This window comes from Spinacia oleracea, chromosome 3, assembly GCF_020520425.1.
Source record: "Spinacia oleracea cultivar Varoflay chromosome 3, BTI_SOV_V1, whole genome shotgun sequence".
In the NCBI taxonomy this organism is placed as follows: Eukaryota; Viridiplantae; Streptophyta; class Magnoliopsida; order Caryophyllales; family Amaranthaceae; genus Spinacia; species Spinacia oleracea.
In genome coordinates this window covers 38,207,321-38,225,429 of record NC_079489.1, presented here as the reverse complement: position 1 = coordinate 38,225,429, position 18,109 = coordinate 38,207,321, and the positions used below count along the sequence as shown (strand labels likewise).

The 18,109-nt window shown below is 41.9% G+C and overlaps 2 protein-coding genes and 1 pseudogene across 2 annotated transcripts; 2 read left to right on the top strand and 1 right to left on the bottom strand.

Moving 5' to 3' along the window:
* The first annotated feature begins 2,364 nt into the window (after nucleotides 1-2,364).
* LOC110776036 (receptor-like protein kinase HERK 1) lies at nucleotides 2,365-17,752 on the top strand (annotated as a pseudogene).
* On the top strand, nucleotides 4,273-6,336 carry LOC130469639 (uncharacterized). The gene has a single exon (XM_056839037.1). The coding sequence runs from the start codon at nucleotides 4,273-4,275 to the stop codon at nucleotides 6,334-6,336; it is 2,064 nt and encodes a 687-aa protein (XP_056695015.1).
* LOC130469638 (uncharacterized) lies at nucleotides 10,168-12,873 on the bottom strand. The gene is made up of 4 exons (XM_056839036.1): nucleotides 11,887-12,873; nucleotides 11,537-11,815; nucleotides 10,989-11,446; nucleotides 10,168-10,890 (listed from the first exon to the last, which is right to left on the bottom strand). Exons 1-4 carry the CDS (start codon nucleotides 12,446-12,448, stop codon nucleotides 10,168-10,170), a joined length of 2,022 nt encoding a protein of 673 aa, XP_056695014.1. The 5' UTR covers nucleotides 12,449-12,873.
* Nucleotides 17,753-18,109: the final 357 nt, after the last annotated feature.

The following is an 18,109-nucleotide window of genomic DNA, read 5'->3' as shown; positions in this document are numbered from 1 at the left end:
TCGATTTGAAAGAAAACCTAAATAAATTTCTCCTGATGTCCACGATGATGACGACGGAGAAGAGGAACTCTCGATCCATGGCTACGATTCTCCCTAGGAGTTCACACAGTCTTCCTCATTCCAAATCGCCTTCAGATTCTCCGATTATGTCGAATGGAAATGATTCTCCGTACGTTTCCGAGGTACCTGAGTTTTGTTCTTCTAATTTGACCTAAGAAATGACATAAAGATGAAGCCCAGATTTCAGAAATGAATGGAATTGTGTGTCTTGCATGGATGTTAATCACAGAATATATACAACGAACATTTCTTGATGGAAGCCTGATTTTTTAGGAGTATCTTTGACAACTAATATACATGAGTATAATTAGCTAGTTAATATATGTAATTATTTAACGTGATTGATTTACATAATAAAATCCAAAAAATATATAGCTAATATAGGTAATTATTTTTCGTGATTGATTTTCAGTTTTAAAATCAATAATTAATTAGTTTATTAAAATAATAAATAATCAGACTTACAATAATATGTAAGTGTGAAATATGAGGGTATATTAGTCTTTTTGATTGGAGACACCAAAAGTGGGATAACCGAAATGCCCCTCCCCTCTTCACTTATCTCTATTACATAAGGGAAGAGGGGAGGGGCATTTCGGTAATACCACTTTTGGTGTCCCATGTTCATGATAGTGTTCATGGTAATTGAATGATTCTTATTGCATTTTAATATAAATGGCCAAAATGGGGTGAAACAATAGTTTTATGTAATAAAAAAATTGGTATAGAGAACGTTTGCCTACGGCAACTATTTTGTATCTTAATGTAGATGAGGAAGTATATAGGACAATTGTCTATGAAAACTGTTATATACTATTAAATTTATTTAACAGTTAAGTATGATAACATCTCTATATTCATTCTTCATTTATTGATTTTAAGGAGGGTATATAGAGCACCTTTCTCAAACCACTGTAATGTATGATAAGTCATATAAAGCGCCTCTTACAACCGCTTTATAAACTTTATAAAGCGTTGAGCAGAAGAGTGCCTCTAAGGCGCTTTATAAAACTATTTTAACATCTCTATATTCTCATTTTTGTAGTAGGGCCTACTAAACTTTTTAAATCTGACCCAATTCTGACCGTTATCTGATGAACCCGATCCGATATGATCGATCAAAACCTGTTAAAATTCGGCTAAAACCGTTTACAACCCGACGCGTTCTAACCCAACCCAAGATGACCTACCTAATATAACACGTCTTGATATAATACAATATGATATGAACCCAATCCGATACGAACTCGTGTTTAATCATCCTGACCAGTTAATTTTTGAACCCAAGCTAATTGTTAGCAAAATGAACTCGTTTCAACTCGAACCGATAAATAAGACCGGAACCCTATCCGTTTATCTGATTTTTTTTTTTTAGTAAAACTATCCGTTTATCTGAATTGAAACGTCTATGTGTGTGTGTGTGTTTTGAGCAGACCAAAATGATAACATACGCAATCTTTAAAGTAGTAGAGCGCACTTTAGAGTTAGCAAACTAATGAATATCATAACACTTATAAAGCCTTGAACTTCTATTATTATTCACCCAATAGTGCACTTACCATTATGCCCCCATTTTGTGCCTTAATTTTATTTTTGTCTTATTCTTATCAATAGTTTGGGGACAATTATACCCTTGGTCATATACCTACCATGTGTCTCCTTTTTTCTTTTTCGTTTTTTTCTTCTATTTTGCCTTTTCTTTCTTCCTTTTGTTAGGAACCAAATAACTCATCCGCCGAATTTCTCGCGTCACTCTTTCTAACCTACCTTTCCTCCGCCCTCTACTTGTCTCTCCTATCAATGTTATTTGTGGAATGTTACAATATGAATGGCACAAATATTGTAAACGTATGTATGATTTCATATTATTAATTACATTCAAATCGAACTTTAACATTGTTTTTCTAGCCTTTAATATAAATTTGTAAATGTTAGTCTTTTACGTAAAATTTCTGCAAACTAAATTTATATACCTTGGGAATCGTGCAAGCTAGCGCACGGTCCAACAACTAGTTATTTTGAAAGAGTGGTTTGAGTGGTTTCAATTATTTAAACCAAAACTAACGTATACTGTTTCCTAAAATAAAAAGATTAATTTTCCAACGACAAGTTTTTGAGTCTAGTTTGATACGGAGTAGTTTGTATTAGGCCGTGAATTTGAAACGTAGCTAGAAACAAAGTGTTGGCATTATTCTTATAACCTTATTGGCTTTTAATTTGTTGCTATTGGAAAATTGGTCCCCAGCTTCTGCGTGAGACCGTACGAGATAGCTATTGGGTTTGCTCTCCGTCGTCCCCTACAAATACCTATTCACCTCACTTCAACTCTTTCACAAAATAAATCAAACATCTTCTTCTTGTATAAATCTATAATCGAATACCCATATTCTTCTCCAACTCGATATTTACCACATTCCAATGCCTGAAATGTTTCTAGCTCCCTTTCACTTATCAAACATTCCATTTTATTTTCTCTCTAGCTATCTTCAAAGATTCAAGTTCAGAATAGTCAAATTTGTTGGGCTACAGAATTGTTAGTCCAACTTCACATATTCAATCTCGTCAGCTTAACTGAATATTTGGGTCAACTTATTATCAGCTTAACACCATCTGAAAGGTACTTTTTTTCACTATAGCATTATATGTTATTATTGTTGTTTAGTGATGACCTGAAAATAATCTGAATAAATGGGGGTTGAAAATTAATTTAGTCTATGATTATGGTTCAACTAATTAAACTCAAACTACGTAAACTTGTTGCCCTGAATTCATTTAGTAATATTTTTTTTTATTGTTTGTGAATTTGTGTTATTTGAATAAAATGATAGAACGACTAAAACGGGAAAGGGCAATGCGAAACTTGTAATATTAAATGGTTTAATTTTGACTAATTTTCCTTTTTGGTAAATGTATTTCCTTTTATTCCCTCGTCAAAATAAATAATTACATTTCAAACTAAACAAGTAATAACAACACTGGATTGTTATTTGAATGGATAGTGATATAACCGAAGTGAAAAACATTTAGGTCATGTTCTGTTCAAATTATGTTGACTTTATTAACTTTAATTAGACATATATAGTAGGATTTTAGAGTGAATGTTAAAAGTAAACTTGGTCTATCTTATTAAACTCATAATAATAATAATAATAATAATAATAATAATAATAATAATAATAATAATTGTAGTACTCCATATAGCCTTAGCATTACTCTCAAATAATCTCATATACGAAGTACTTTTTTCAAAAAACAAAAATTTAAAAATCTCATACACTCTATCTTCGTTAGCTTCCCTATCATTAATTAATTAAAATACTTCGTAAAAGATAAAAGTTGAAAGGCATGGACCAGAAAGATGCTAGGCCTATTAAGTAGAGTATTCAGTATTGCCTTTTGTTTTTGTTTTGACAGTGACAAAATAGTTTAACACAACACTTAGCTGCTTGATTAATTTAATTCAAACTTCGTACATGTTATCCCACTTTTTGGACTAACGACATAACCGTTCTAACGTTTGGTCGTGTCGTGTCAGCCAGGTCGTATCGTGTCGCAGGTAAACACAGCTCCAGGGAGATACGTCCGACGTAGCATCATACAACGAGGTACAGCCGACGAAAGACAGGCGACAAAGTACAAGCAACTGAGACGCGTCCTCGAGAAACGGGCTGATAAGTTGACCTAAAGCCCATGATAGGCAGCGCCGTCAAGCTAGCAAGAACGAGTCCAAGACTCACGCGAGAAGCGCGGAAGCAGTTGAAGGCTGAAGAAACGTGTGATGAAGATTCTCCTATCTTTGTGGGATTTTCTCAACCGATTAGACCGTTGAGAATACCCTATAAAAAGACGAAGATAATGATAAGCAGGCCACGTTCACTCAAGGCTCGAAACTCTTAAGTCATAAACTGTTTCATCATTCATTATTGTACTTGAGATCTCAATTATCGATTCTCAGAAGAAAAAGCATAAACAATCATATAGAATACTTAGTGGATTGATAGCCTCATAGCTATCCGCGGTTTTTTACCTTATTCCTGGGTTTTCCGCGTCAACACTCCTCTGTGTCGTGCCTCATTATTTGTGTCATTGATTCTTTGCTTAGTTAGTGTCGACCCTAGCCGAAAGTCGCCCCCATACGAATTTTGGCATAAACAGTTTGGCGCCGTCTGTGGGGACATTAACTAAGTTTTACACAAAAGCACCCCTCTCACCATGACTACTGGAGAGATGACGATCGCAGAGATGAAGGCGGCTTACGAGAAAGCCCAAGCCGAACTAGCCCAAGAGAGGGCATCCAATGAAACCCTCCAGAAAGAGCTCGAATCTGTAAAGAGCAACAAGCACCAGTCCCGCTACAAAGGTGGGAAGCCAAAAAAGCTAACGTTCGAGATGCCCGATGACTTTGAAGACGTGACCGACGATGAGGAGGAAACCCGCGAGGAAGAAGACAAAGAAGCTCCCGATCCGGTGACCCAACGCCTGAACAAGATGGATGCACGCATGACAAAACACTATTCCCGCCTGATGAAGTTGATGACCAGGTTCCCCGGGGCACCTACACCAGTGGAGACCGAGCCGACCGACGGATATGCCGCGTCGCCGTTCTGCGAAGCGATCGCTAGAGTGACGGTTCCGCACACACTCCGGCTCCCAACCTGGACCACCCTGTACGACGGGACATCCGACCCCTATAGGCACGTCAACTTCTACAAGCAGCGCATGTGGCAGATCGGGATTCCGCACGACCTAGTGGAACCTGTTATGTGCAAATCATTCGGTGGCACCCTCGATGGAGCAGCGTTGGAATGGCTCACGAACGTCCCTCCCAGATCCATCTCCTGTCTGTCCGACCTCATCAACGCCTTCTACCAACAATTCGCCAGCAGTCGCCAGTTAGAAAAACAAACCAGTGATCTCTATCGGTTGGTTCAAGGGCCAACCGAATCGGTACGCGATTATTTCAACCGTTTTAATTGTGAAAAAATTGGTATAAAAAATTGTGATGTCAGGACTGCTATTGAGGCGTTCAAGAGAGGCCTCATCCCCAATTCGGAGCTATACCGGGAAATAACCAAATACCCCTGTGCAACTTTCGAAGAGGTGCGATCAAGGGCCACCGCCCAGATGCGAATCGAAGACGACGAGGTTATCCGAACAGCATCTCAACGATCGACGGGGGGCAGCAACGACAGAAGATCGTACACCCCAAGGAACAACAATTGGCGACACCAACCGTATGTTCGGCAAAACCAGGTACAAAGTGTCAATCAGTATTATGATACTAACAATGTTTACAGGAACGAGCGGGTCGAACACCCCAACATCTCCGACTACGGCTTCAACGTCGACATTGGAGGTGTGGTGAACGCCCTTCAAAATGTAGGTGGAACAGTCAGATGGCCCCGGAAGAACGACAGACCGGACTCCATGAAGGACATGAGCAAATGGTGCGACTTCCACCGCGACAACGGACACACAACCGAGGAGTGCATCTCCCTCCGAAAGGAAGTCGCATACCTCCTGAAACGGGGGCATCTAAAGGAACTGTTGAGCGACAAGGGAAAAGAAACATTTTCCAAAGAGCAAACCACCCTGCCCGGCCCGGCGACAAGCAGCGAGCGACCAGAACCACCACCGTTCAATAAAGTGGTAAATGTTATTTCCGGTGGTTCAGATATTTGTGGACCAACCTCTTCTGCAGCTAAAAAAATTAACAGGGGAGAATCTGAGACCGTAGAAGAGGGGCAAACCGAAGACGAGGTCGCACTACACAGGTCCCTGACCGCAATGGCTATTACTTTCGACGATTCAGATTCTGTAGATACACAGCGGGAGCACCACGACGGGTTGGTAATATCGCTCCCTATAGGAAACGCATTGATCAAAAGGATACTGGTCGACAACGGAAGCTCAGCCAACGTACTGTTCTTGGAAGCACTACAAGAAATGGGATTAGAAGAGAAAAACATAGTAAGGAGATCAACAGTCCTGGTAGGGTTCAGTGGAGAAGCACTACGGACGGTAGGAGAGATATCGCTGCCTACATACGCAGAAGGCGTCAACATGATGACCAAGTTCAACGTCGTCGATTGTCCATCAGCGTACAACGTCATCCTAGGACGACCATGGATCCACAAAATGAAGGCAGTGCCATCAACATATCACCAATCAATCAAATTTCCAACCAAGTGGGGGGTCATGGAAATCAAAGGACAGCAAAGGGATGCGAAGAAATGTTACGAGACAGCACTGAAACCATCCAAGTCACCCATCTAGCAATTACAGCCAGGGTCGACGTCGGACGACCCCGACGACCAACAAATCGACGAGATAGTACTAGACCAGACAAAGCCAGACCAAGTCATAAGGGTCGGAGCCTCACTGCCTGACAACATCAAAAGTCAGATAGTGTCGTTTCTAAGAGAAAACTCGGACTGTTTCGCTTGGTCACACGAAGACATGACAGGAATTAACCCAGACGTGATTACCCACAAGCTCAACGTCGACCCCAGCTTCAAACCGGTTAAACAGAAACGACGTAAGTTCGCACCCGAAAGGAATAAAATCATAGACGAAGAAGTACAAAACTTGATAGATTCAGGGAAGATCAGAGAGGTCAAATATCCAGACTGGTTAGCAAACGTCGTCGTCGTCAGCAAAAAGAACGGAAAATGGAGAGTATGCATCGACTTCACAGATATCAACAAAGCTTGCCCCAAGGACCCATTCCCTCTGCCGCACATCGACGCCCTGGTCGACGCCACAGCCGGACACGAGCTACTCACATTCATGGACGCCTACTCAGGATACAACCAAATCCTTATGCACCCAGACGACCAGGAAAAAACATCTTTTGTAACGGATAGAGGAATTTATTGTTATAAAGTCATGCCTTTTGGTCTTAAAAATGCAGGTGCGACGTACCAAAGATTAGTCAACAAGATGTTTAAAGACCAACTCGGAGACACAATGGAGGTATACATTGACGACATGCTGGTGAAGTCGAGGAAGGCTGACGACCACGTGGAACACCTACGACAATCCTTCGACATACTAAAAAAGTACGGTATGAAACTTAACCCGACTAAATGTTCTTTCGGAGTGTCCGCAGGAAAATTCTTAGGTTACATCGTCACCCAACGAGGAATCGAGGCCAGCCCCGACCAAGTGCGCGCGATCATCAACATTCAATCCCCGCGGAACATAAAAGAGGTACAACGCTTGACAGGGAGAGTGGCGGCACTAAACCGTTTTATATCACGGTCGTCGGACAAATGCCGATTATTTTACGACGTCCTACGCAAAAACAAGGGGTTTAACTGGTCCGACGACCACGAGGCAGCCCTGCAGAACCTCAAAAAATACATGATGTCGCCGCCCCTCCTATCCAAGCCAAAAGAAGGAGAAGTCTTACAACTCTATTTAGCCGTTAGCTCGACGGCAGTAAGCGCGGTCCTAGCTCGAGAAGACGAAGCACAACAACTACCCATTTATTACATCAGTAAGTCACTACTGGAAGCAGAGACCAGGTATTCCTCCCTCGAAAAACTCGTCTTAGCACTCGTTACTGCAGCTAAGAAACTAAGGCATTATTTTGAAACTCACCAAATAGTGGTGATGACTAACTATCCAATCAAGTCTGTGATGCGTAGGCCAGAACTGACAGGTCGAATGGAGAAGTGGACAATGGCACTAGGAAGGTTCGACATCAAGTATCAACCAAGGACGGCTGTAAAGTCGCAGGCTCTAGCAGATTTTGTGGCAGACTTCAGCCCCGACTTAGAAAGAATAGCAGACGACGAAGTCAAACTCATCAACAACATAGAAGAAATATGGACACTCTTCGTCGACGGCTCATCTAACTTTCGTGGTGCAGGTTTAGGCGTCGTACTGAAGTCACCACAAGGGGACATGATAGCACAGGCAATCTGCTGCGACTTCAAGGCAACTAACAACGAAGCAGAATACGAGGCGCTAATCGCCGGAATGACATTAGCTATGGAATTAGGGGCAAGCGGACTCAACATCTTCAGTGACTCACAACTAATCGTCAACCAGATTAACGGCGACTACGAAGCTAAAGACCTAAAAATGACCTTGTATCTCGAGAAAGCAAAAGAGTTAACCTCCAAATTCAAACCCTTCTCCATCAAACAAATCCCAAGAGACCTAAACACGCAAGCCGACGCCCTTGCCAATCTAGGATCCGCACTCAGAAAATCACCATTCTCGACCATACCTCTAGTGCACCTATTATCGCCCGCCGTCGAAAAAGACATACCACAAGACGCCAGCCTCGTCCTATCAACCTTAAACACAGACAGTTGGACCAAACCCATCTTCGATTACCTAAAGCACGAAACTCTACCCGACGACAAGCTAGACGCCAGAAAGATACTCTTCAAAGCTTCACGATATGTTATCTTGCAGGACGTACTATTTAAGCGATCAGCAAACGGAATGTTGATGCGATGTGCCGAAGAGATCGAGTGGGAAACGCTATTGAAACAATACCACGAAGGAGAATGCGGAGGACACGAAGGAGGACGAAGCTTATCAACCAGAATCAAAAGAAATGGATACTATTGGCCAACAATGCTTAAGGACGCCATGAGGTACGTATCCAAATGCGACAAGTGCCAACGACACGCAGGTATGACACATAAACCATCCGAATTCTTGCATCCAACCCTAACTCCGTGGCCTTTCATGAAATGGGGGATGGACATCGTTGGCAAATTGCCCGTCGCCCCAGGACAAAAGGTCTTCATGTTAGCCCTAACAGATTATTTTTCCAAGTGGATAGAAGCAGGTGCGTTCCAACAAGTAAGGGACAAAGAGGTATGCTCGTTCATATGGACTAACATAATATGCAGGTTCGGAATACCGTCAGAAATCATCTGCGACAACGGGTCACAATTCATCAGCGACAAGACAAGAGCTTTCTGCAAAACATGGAACATCGAGCTAAAGACGTCGACGCCCAGATACCCCCAAGCAAACGGACAGGCGGAATCCAGCAACAAAACGATCATCGCGTCGCTGAAAAAGCGGTTGGACGACAAGAAGGGGCGATGGGCAGAAGAATTGCCATCCATCTTATGGGCCAACAGGACGACGCCTAGGACGGCGACGGGACAGACTCCCTTCTCACTCGTCTACGGGTGCGAAGCGGTACTTCCCCCTGAAGTGACGCTGCCCAGTGCACGATATGGACTCATGACGCCAGAGCAAAACGACGTAGAACTCAGCGAAAACCTCGACAACACAGAAGATCTCAGGGAAGCAGCATTGATAAGGATGGCGTCACAGCAACAAATCGTGGCAAAGTGCTTCAACAAAAATGTCAAAGTGAAAATGTTCAAAGAAGGAGATTGGGTACTGCGCAGAGTATTTCAAAACACGAAAGAATTGAACGCGGGTAAGTTAGCACCAGCTTGGGAAGGACCGTACTTGATCGACAAAATCGTCGGAAAGGGGGCATACAGACTCACTACCAAAGATGGCAAGTCGGTCCCCCGAAGCTGGAACGCCACACATCTTAAACTCTACCATTTTTGAAACCTTGTCGTAACCAATTTTATCAGTCGCCGCATCGTCGTCTTTACTTTTCTTTATCGTTTTATTTTAAAAACCATTACTGACTTAGGCATCGGAGGGCCGTTGGCATCCCCAACGGCCAATCCTCCTAGCGACCCCTGTTTTCTTTTGCAGAATGCAAGACGCACGACGAATGACATCCACAAGCAACAACGTACGACTCAGAGCGAGACCGCAAGAGACAACGAAGTAACAACGCAGGTATGATTTTACACATCAGTCGGTTCAATACTTATTACTCGCAAAGCATCTGCTACACGAAACTAAGACATCAAAACGCAACGGGATAACCATAAAGAAACACAAACTTAACACACACGACGCGCGACCCCTAAGGCCACGACTTCCGAAATTTCAAAAACTAAACATTATCCACACACAGCGTCGCCACTACCGACGACAAATAAAACACAAGTCATCCAAACCACCTCGTCGCCGCCACCGACGACGAGTAAAGAAGTTCACCAACAAAACACAAAAACCAACAGAAAATTCAAAAACTACAAACTAATACATCCCTTCTTCCTGAGTAGAAACCACGACTTCCTGCTCCGGCTCTTGCTCTGGGGGCACGACTGGCACCTCCACCGACGCCACGTCCACCGTCTCGTCTTGAGAAACGACGGCAAGGGCCTCCTCTTCGCACCCAACAGCTAAAACCTCCCCCTCTTGGCCCGGAACAGGCGCACTCACCACCAACAAAGCAGCATCCACCTCCGTCGCCTCAGTACTAGCAGTGTCAGCCGTCTTCGCCAACTCCTCCGGATCCACCACGGGCACCGACAGGTCAGCCATGGTACCGCCATTAGCCAGATAGTCATCCACCTCCTTTTGGCACGGCCAAAGGCTAGTCTCCCCAATCAGGCAGGAATACATCATCTGCGCCCGCGTCCTCCATATAGCAAGAGCCTCGACGTCCTTCGCCTCCTCCTGCAGGGCGTCGTACAAGCTCCTCAATCCATCCAATTCCTCTGTCGTCGAGGTCAACTCCTCCTTCACTCTCTCCAGATCTTTAGCCACGTCGGCTAACTGCTTATCCTTACCCTTCAATTGATCACCCTTGGCCTTAATCACCGCAGCAAGATCCACAACCTTCTTCTCAGCAGCTTTCCACTTCGCTTCCCACGATGCGGCCGCCTTCTTCGCCGTCGCCGTCAGCTGCCTTGCACTCGTCACCTCGTCGCACAGCAACGAACACTGCCTACGCACGGCCAAGGCAGCCTGCGACGCCTGCGCAAAGCCAATGCCAAAACAGATTTACACAACATACATCTTTCACAAACAAAAAAGAAAAAAAAAAAAGAAAAAAAAAACTAAGTAAAACTCACCCGCAGACTAAGCTCAGCGGCGTCCGACGCGACAGGAAGAGGATCCACCTCGTGGTATCGTCGATACGTCGTAGGCAAGATCAAGCGATCAGCGAAAGGCCATATAACCGACGCCTCTTCATCACCCAAGAAGCTTGGGGGCAAAGTGATAACCGTATCCTCGACAGGATCCGTCTCGACAGGTCGCTTCTTGGCCGATGAAGTAGACACTTTACTAACGTCGACAGCAGCAGACGACGCCTTGAACGGCTGTGGAGGCGACGACGAAGCAATCGGATGAAAGCCTTCGGCTCCTATGACGACAGGCGTCTCGGCCGATGAACCTATCGCAGAAAACCGAGGTACAACCGTCATACCCCGTCCACCAGAAGTCGAGGACGACCTAAGTCGCTTCCTTGCACGCTCCTGAATCTCACTCTGAGACATCCTCGACACAGGCCGAGACGAAAGAGTATGCTCTACACCCAATACAAAAAATAAAGGTCAAACATTATCCAAAACAAAAACAAAAATATATACAAACCCCGAAATAAACAAACGACAAATACCTGAGTTGTCAGCCATATCACCTACTTCACCTTCGGCGGACGACGAGTTTGCCACTACCTCCTCAAGCAAATCCAACCTTTTCCGACGACGAGTCAGTTGACCTGATCCCTCGTCTATCTCCTCCTCCTCGGCGACGTCGCCTGACCGGTCCACCGCCTGCTCGTCTAAAAACTCTCCGTCGCGACTGAAAGACCTATCCTCGACAGAATAACCCAAGAACTTCCGATACTTATCCTCAGAATCAGCGTTCAACTCAGTCAACGACGACCCCTTGACAACTGCAAAACAAAACCAAGTAAGGCAACGTTCAGTAAAACGACGAGAAACAAAGATAAAACGACACATTTACCTTCCATCGTCCATCCCTCGACCAGAAACCGCCCTTTATCTCCCAGAGAATCTTTGCCTACAAAGACAAAACGACTCTGCCAACCCCTGTCGTTCACACCTAAACCAACACCTAAGTTCGTCTTCCCCTTCTTCGTAACCAAGGTATACCTACAACACTTCTGCAGTGCTAGGTCGTAAGAGTACATCAAATCAGACAGGTCAAACGGCGTACGCCAGTCCGCAGTAACTCCATGCACCACCGTGAAAACCCGCCATATCTGGGGCATCAACTGACCCGGACTCAAATGGAAAACCTCGATAAAGGACCTAACTAGAGGAGTGAAAGGAAATTTGAAGCCAATTGTGAACGGATACTCATACATAACCACATACCCCTCTGGACAATCAAAGGCTTCCTCATCCGAGCCGGGAATCTTCACTTCCGCCGACGGCGGCAAACCAGCAAGTTCAACAAAAGCCGCCGGATCCACCACAGTAGAATATATCGGGTTAAGAGACTTAACCCGAGTGGAACCCGACTCCCCCTTTCCTCTCGCTACAACCGACTTAGATCTACCCATCTCACTTACAAAAATCTACAAGGAAATCGAAAAAGAAAGCAAATTTTACCTGAAAATCGAACAAACTCAGTGCGAAAATCGACTTCGCTTCCTCCCTCTTCCCTCTCCTGCTTTCAGATCTAGAAATTTTTTCGAAAAACTTGGTGTGAAGAACTTTATTGCATGTCGTGAATTGGTATTTATTACTCTAGAATTTTGAACGGTTTTATCCCACGAACTAGGCAGTTGAAGACGGTTTTTTAATTTGAATTGTTTCTTTTGCTTTGTGTGACTACGCAAATTCACAATTGGGGGCAAACTGTTATCCCACTTTTTGGACTAACGACATAACCGTTCTAACGTTTGGTCGTGTCGTGTCAGCCAGGTCGTATCGTGTCGCAGGTAAACACAGCTCCAGGGAGATACGTCCGACGTAGCATCATACAACGAGGTACAGCCGACGAAAGACAGGCGACAAAGTACAAGCAACTGAGACGCGTCCTCGAGAAACGGGCTGATAAGTTGACCTAAAGCCCATGATAGGCAGCGCCGTCAAGCTAGCAAGAACGAGTCCAAGACTCACGCGAGAAGCGCGGAAGCAGTTGAAGGCTGAAGAAACGTGTGATGAAGATTCTCCTATCTTTGTGGGATTTTCTCAACCGATTAGACCGTTGAGAATACCCTATAAAAAGACGAAGATAATGATAAGCAGGCCACGTTCACTCAAGGCTCGAAACTCTTAAGTCATAAACTGTTTCATCATTCATTATTGTACTTGAGATCTCAATTATCGATTCTCAGAAGAAAAAGCATAAACAATCATATAGAATACTTAGTGGATTGATAGCCTCATAGCTATCCGCGGTTTTTTACCTTATTCCTGGGTTTTCCGCGTCAACACTCCTCTGTGTCGTGCCTCATTATTTGTGTCATTGATTCTTTGCTTAGTTAGTGTCGACCCTAGCCGAAAGTCGCCCCCATACGAATTTTGGCATAAACAGTACAAATAGTTTGTTTCCCTCGTACCAAAGATAGTGCTTATAACTGTTCAATATCCCCACAGTCCCAACAACCTTTCTATTTTAGGAAAAAGAATACTTTCTACATTTAATTATATGAATATACTAGATAACATGAAATCTGAGATTGAGTTTTGATTGGCCGATGTAAATACAATTTTTATTACGGGGTATTATTTTCGGAAATCCAAAGTTTTAAATTCATTACCACACATCTTAAAAAGTTTGAGAACATATATAAAAATTAAAATTGTCCCTTAGAGATTCTACCGAGTAGAATTCCACTACGTGGTCTAGTCTTCTTGGGGTACTTTTTATTCTTTATGTATATCTTGTCATACTAAATGTGTCTGAGTGTGAAAAATAATTTGAACATGATAGAGATAAAGATAAAATGAATATGTGTCACTATAATACGCACTAACAAGTAACAAGCTACTCCCTCCGTCTCGAAATACTCGAACCTGTTTAACCGATACAGAGTTTAATGCAATGTAATTGACTTTTTATTTAATTAGACGGTAGTTCATAGTGGAGTATTTTTTAAATATTGATAGTGGAAAATGTGTCATCTTTTTGAGGAGATAGTGGGAAATGACTCACTTTTTAATGTGTTTTTTAAAGGAGTAGAGATATAGGTGGGTCCATGGGTAAGTATAATATTAAAAAAAATTGCCATTTATAGAAACGGTGCAAGTTATCCGGGATGGCTTTATAAAGAAAGCGGTGCAAGTATTATGGGATGGAAGGAGTAATAGCTATTTCATCCTTAAAAAATCAAAAAGTTCACTTGTTTATGACTTCATAGACCAAATGTTCTTATTTATTTGACATAATCTAACTTAAAAATGTAAAAAATAAATACCTGAGAATGAGGATAAATAATCACCAAATAAACTAATTATCTTGTAAAAATACATATTCTATGGTTCAAATAAAACACAAACACGAAAAGAGAACACCCACAAAAAAAATTGATATCCTTAATCCATTTGCTTCTACTAGAGATTAGTAATCGAAAAAAATTACATAACGCCCAAACATTTATGTATATGAATTAATTACTTAAACATTGAAAATTAATTAATGGAATCAAAACTTAAGTAAAAAAGGTGGCTCCTCCACAATTAGAGGCGCTGTGCACTTGACCTAGGGTGCACATGCTATTAGCCGATACTGTATTTTAGTATATTTATTATAAAAAGACGATTTTTAGCAGCATAATGTTTTTTTAATTTTTTTTGGATGTAAAAGAAGGTAGAACCTTGTGCAAATAAAGAAAAATTGAATAACTAGTGGTGTCAAATCTATTCCTATTATGTCCTCATGCAGTAGGTTAATGACTTGATGCGGTGGAACATCAAAATGCACTACCCTTTCTTATTGGACAACTCCTACATTTAGGAAGACTATTAGATTCCCTATTTTATGGTATTTGGGTTAATTAAAGATCGTTTAATGACATTGTTATTGTGGAACTGTTCACAATCTTTTAGCTGAGTTCACTATATATGAAAAGTGTAAGGAGCAGTAATGATTAAAACTTAGCACTATACTTCCTGCAGATAACAAATTTGGTGCTAAATTTTACATAGAACAAATATAGCTTACTGGTTACGAGTAGTAATAATCTGGTTGAGGACCCAAATTGTTAATTTATGTATTTGTTATTCTAGTTACAAATGTTAGATTTTGATTTGCAGGAGAGTTTCAGAAATTGCCTTTAAAGGTATCTTGTTCTATTGGGTTTTGTTACTAGTTTGTGTGTCGTACAAGGCTTTTGGGGGTAATATTTTAATAGATTGTGGATCACAATCTAATACCACAATTGGAGATCGTGTGTTCATGGCAGATACTTATTCCACTGAGTATCTGACAACCGGAAATCATATTCTTTCGAATTGTTCCGAAAATAGCAGGTCGTTGTTGTATAAGACAGCACGGATTTTCAAAGGAAATACAAAATATAAACTTCCAATTGGCCGAGTAGGAAGATATTTCATTAGGTTGCATTTTTATCCGCTCAGTACTAAAAGTTTTGATTTAAGAAAATCAAAATTTTGATAATTGTATTCTTAGGGAATTTAGTCCTTCACGGTTCAATGTCATGAGAGAGGCATCTGGTCTCTTTGATAGGGTTTTGTGATGAATACTCTGAGATGATTTTGGTGTATGGGTATATGGAGAATGGGACCCTTCAGAGTCATCTCTCTGGAAAAGAAAAGAAACCTTGTCTTTGTTGGTCTCAAAGACTTGAGATTTGCATTGGAACAGCCAAGGGTCTTCATTACCTTACCTCCATACTGGTACCGGTCATACTGAAAAAGATGAAAACGGGGTTATTCATCGAGATCTCAAGTCCCAAAACATATTACTTGATAAGAACCTCAATGGTAAAATTGCAGATTTTGGGCTATCTAGGACTGCTCCCGGGCCTAATCAACCTTGTGTTAGCAGTGTAATTAAAGGCACTTTCGATCCTGAATACCTCTCGAGTATGCAGTTATCCCAAAAGTTGGATGTCTATTCATTCGGAGCCGTATTATTTGAGGTTATTTGTGCACGACCTGCCATTGATAAGACAGTAGCAGGTGAATTTAGTCGAATTGGCCAGAGAGTGTAACAAAAATGGGTACCTTGAACAGATTATTGACCCACATCTCCAAGGAACTATCAAACCAGATTGTATTCAGGAATATAGGGATATTGCAGAACAGTGTGTGGCTAAGAGTGTTCATAGGCCTTCAATGGGAGATGTGCTGTGTAGATTGGAGAGATTGCAACAAAGGGAAATTGCATTAACTAATCAAGCTGATTCAACACACAACACAGACGAAGCTGATTCAGATCACCACACAGATACCAGTGAGATTGCTCCAGTTATTGACAGCAGTGCAAATGTTTCTATGTCAGAAATCGAGGATCTTTCTCCTTTGTCTACGAGCAGGGTATTATCTCAGATGGCGAAGTCAGCGAGTCAATGAACGGGACAGTGCATAATTTCTACTGGCTAATAATTGGGATCGGGTATGGTGTTATTCTTGTATTTATATTTCTTAGGATTTCTTACTATTGCTAATTGTTCAAAAGGCATTTGTCAGCTATAATGCACGTACGGAACGGCTACAATCTAAAATTTGCCGTTTCGAAAACGTGAAACACAGTAACGCGTTTCGAAACGGCACAAAAACGTTTCCTTTTACTCTGAGGCGTTTCACCATTTTAACCTACCCGGAAACGCAAGGGATACGGGTTTTGGGGTTCTAAAATACGTTTCCTCTGGAGATATGAAGAATTGCAGATGAAGGGAAGGTTAAGAAATCATGAAAGCTGGTTTGGAATATTTAGATCTGTAAAAATACGAGGAAGGAAGGGGAAGAGGTACTCGAAAGGTGAATTGGGTTTTGGAGTGGGGACCACCATAATTTTATCACTAAGTATGGAGTATTTGTTTATTTGAGTACAAGTACAATACTTATCTTCTTCTTTTGCCTATGGACTACGGTAAATAATATTTTACATCTTTACTTTATTTACGGAGTATTTGTTTGTACTTCGTATTTTTTTGTTTTAAAAAGCAAAAAACTAAATACTCGTAATATGGAGTATATTACTTTTCATTTAAATTAATTTTTTAAATGCCCGTTTCCCCGTATCTTACATTTTTTAAAATTGTCCCCGTTTCCCCGTTATCACGTATCCGTTTTCGTTTCACGTTTCCGTGCAACCTAGTTTGTCAGTTGATAAAGTTGAAGAATGGAATATTTTTTTAGGTATTTAACTAACATCATTCATTTGTTCATTTATTCTGTAATTATTGGGAAGACTGGAGTCACAACATGGAAGACATATGGTTTTTTATCATGTCGAGCTTAAGGTAAAACAACTAAATTTCTATTTACAAGGATTTGTTAATAATTACTTGTTGAGTGAAAATAATTTGTGCAATTGACTTGGATGTTTAGGATGATAGATATTTTGCACTCCTACTATATCAAGAACAAGGACATATGGTCAATGGAAATTCCTAGTGGAATGTCGTGGGCGTGCAAGAAGGTTCTGCAATGCAGAGATAGTGTCCAAACTCAAGGGGGTTTCCAACCTTTCCTATCAAGTAACAAGTTCTCTATTAAGAAGCTCTACAAATATATGCAAGGGCCTCGTCTTAGTTGGTCTCAAAGACTTGAGATTTGTAATAATCCGGCAAGTGTAGGGGAATACAGTTAAACATAATAACATGTGCGGAAACAATCCTCAAAGCCAGGAAACATGTATAAAGCACAGATTAAGCAAACTTACATTCGAAGCGTGTTTTCCACAATAATCTGTCAACGAACATGAACAAAGGACTCCACTTGTCGTTCCTCTACTTGGTTCACCGACACGTTCAGATCCGTCTTGATTATCGTAGCTTAGACAATCGATCAAGATACTTTGCTTTTGGGATGAACACACCTTGGAGGCACAAAGAGAATTAGGGTTCTCTGTTTTCTCCCAGGGTTGTGTGTATTGTGTTATGATTAGTTGGAAAGAGGTTAGAAGGTTATTTACATAACCTTACTAACCGACCAAGCCTTGAGGCAAGGCCGGCTAGCAAGCCCCGCGCCCCATCACACGGACACGCACATCAAGCTGGGCCGTGGGCCGCGCTGCTGCTGCTGTG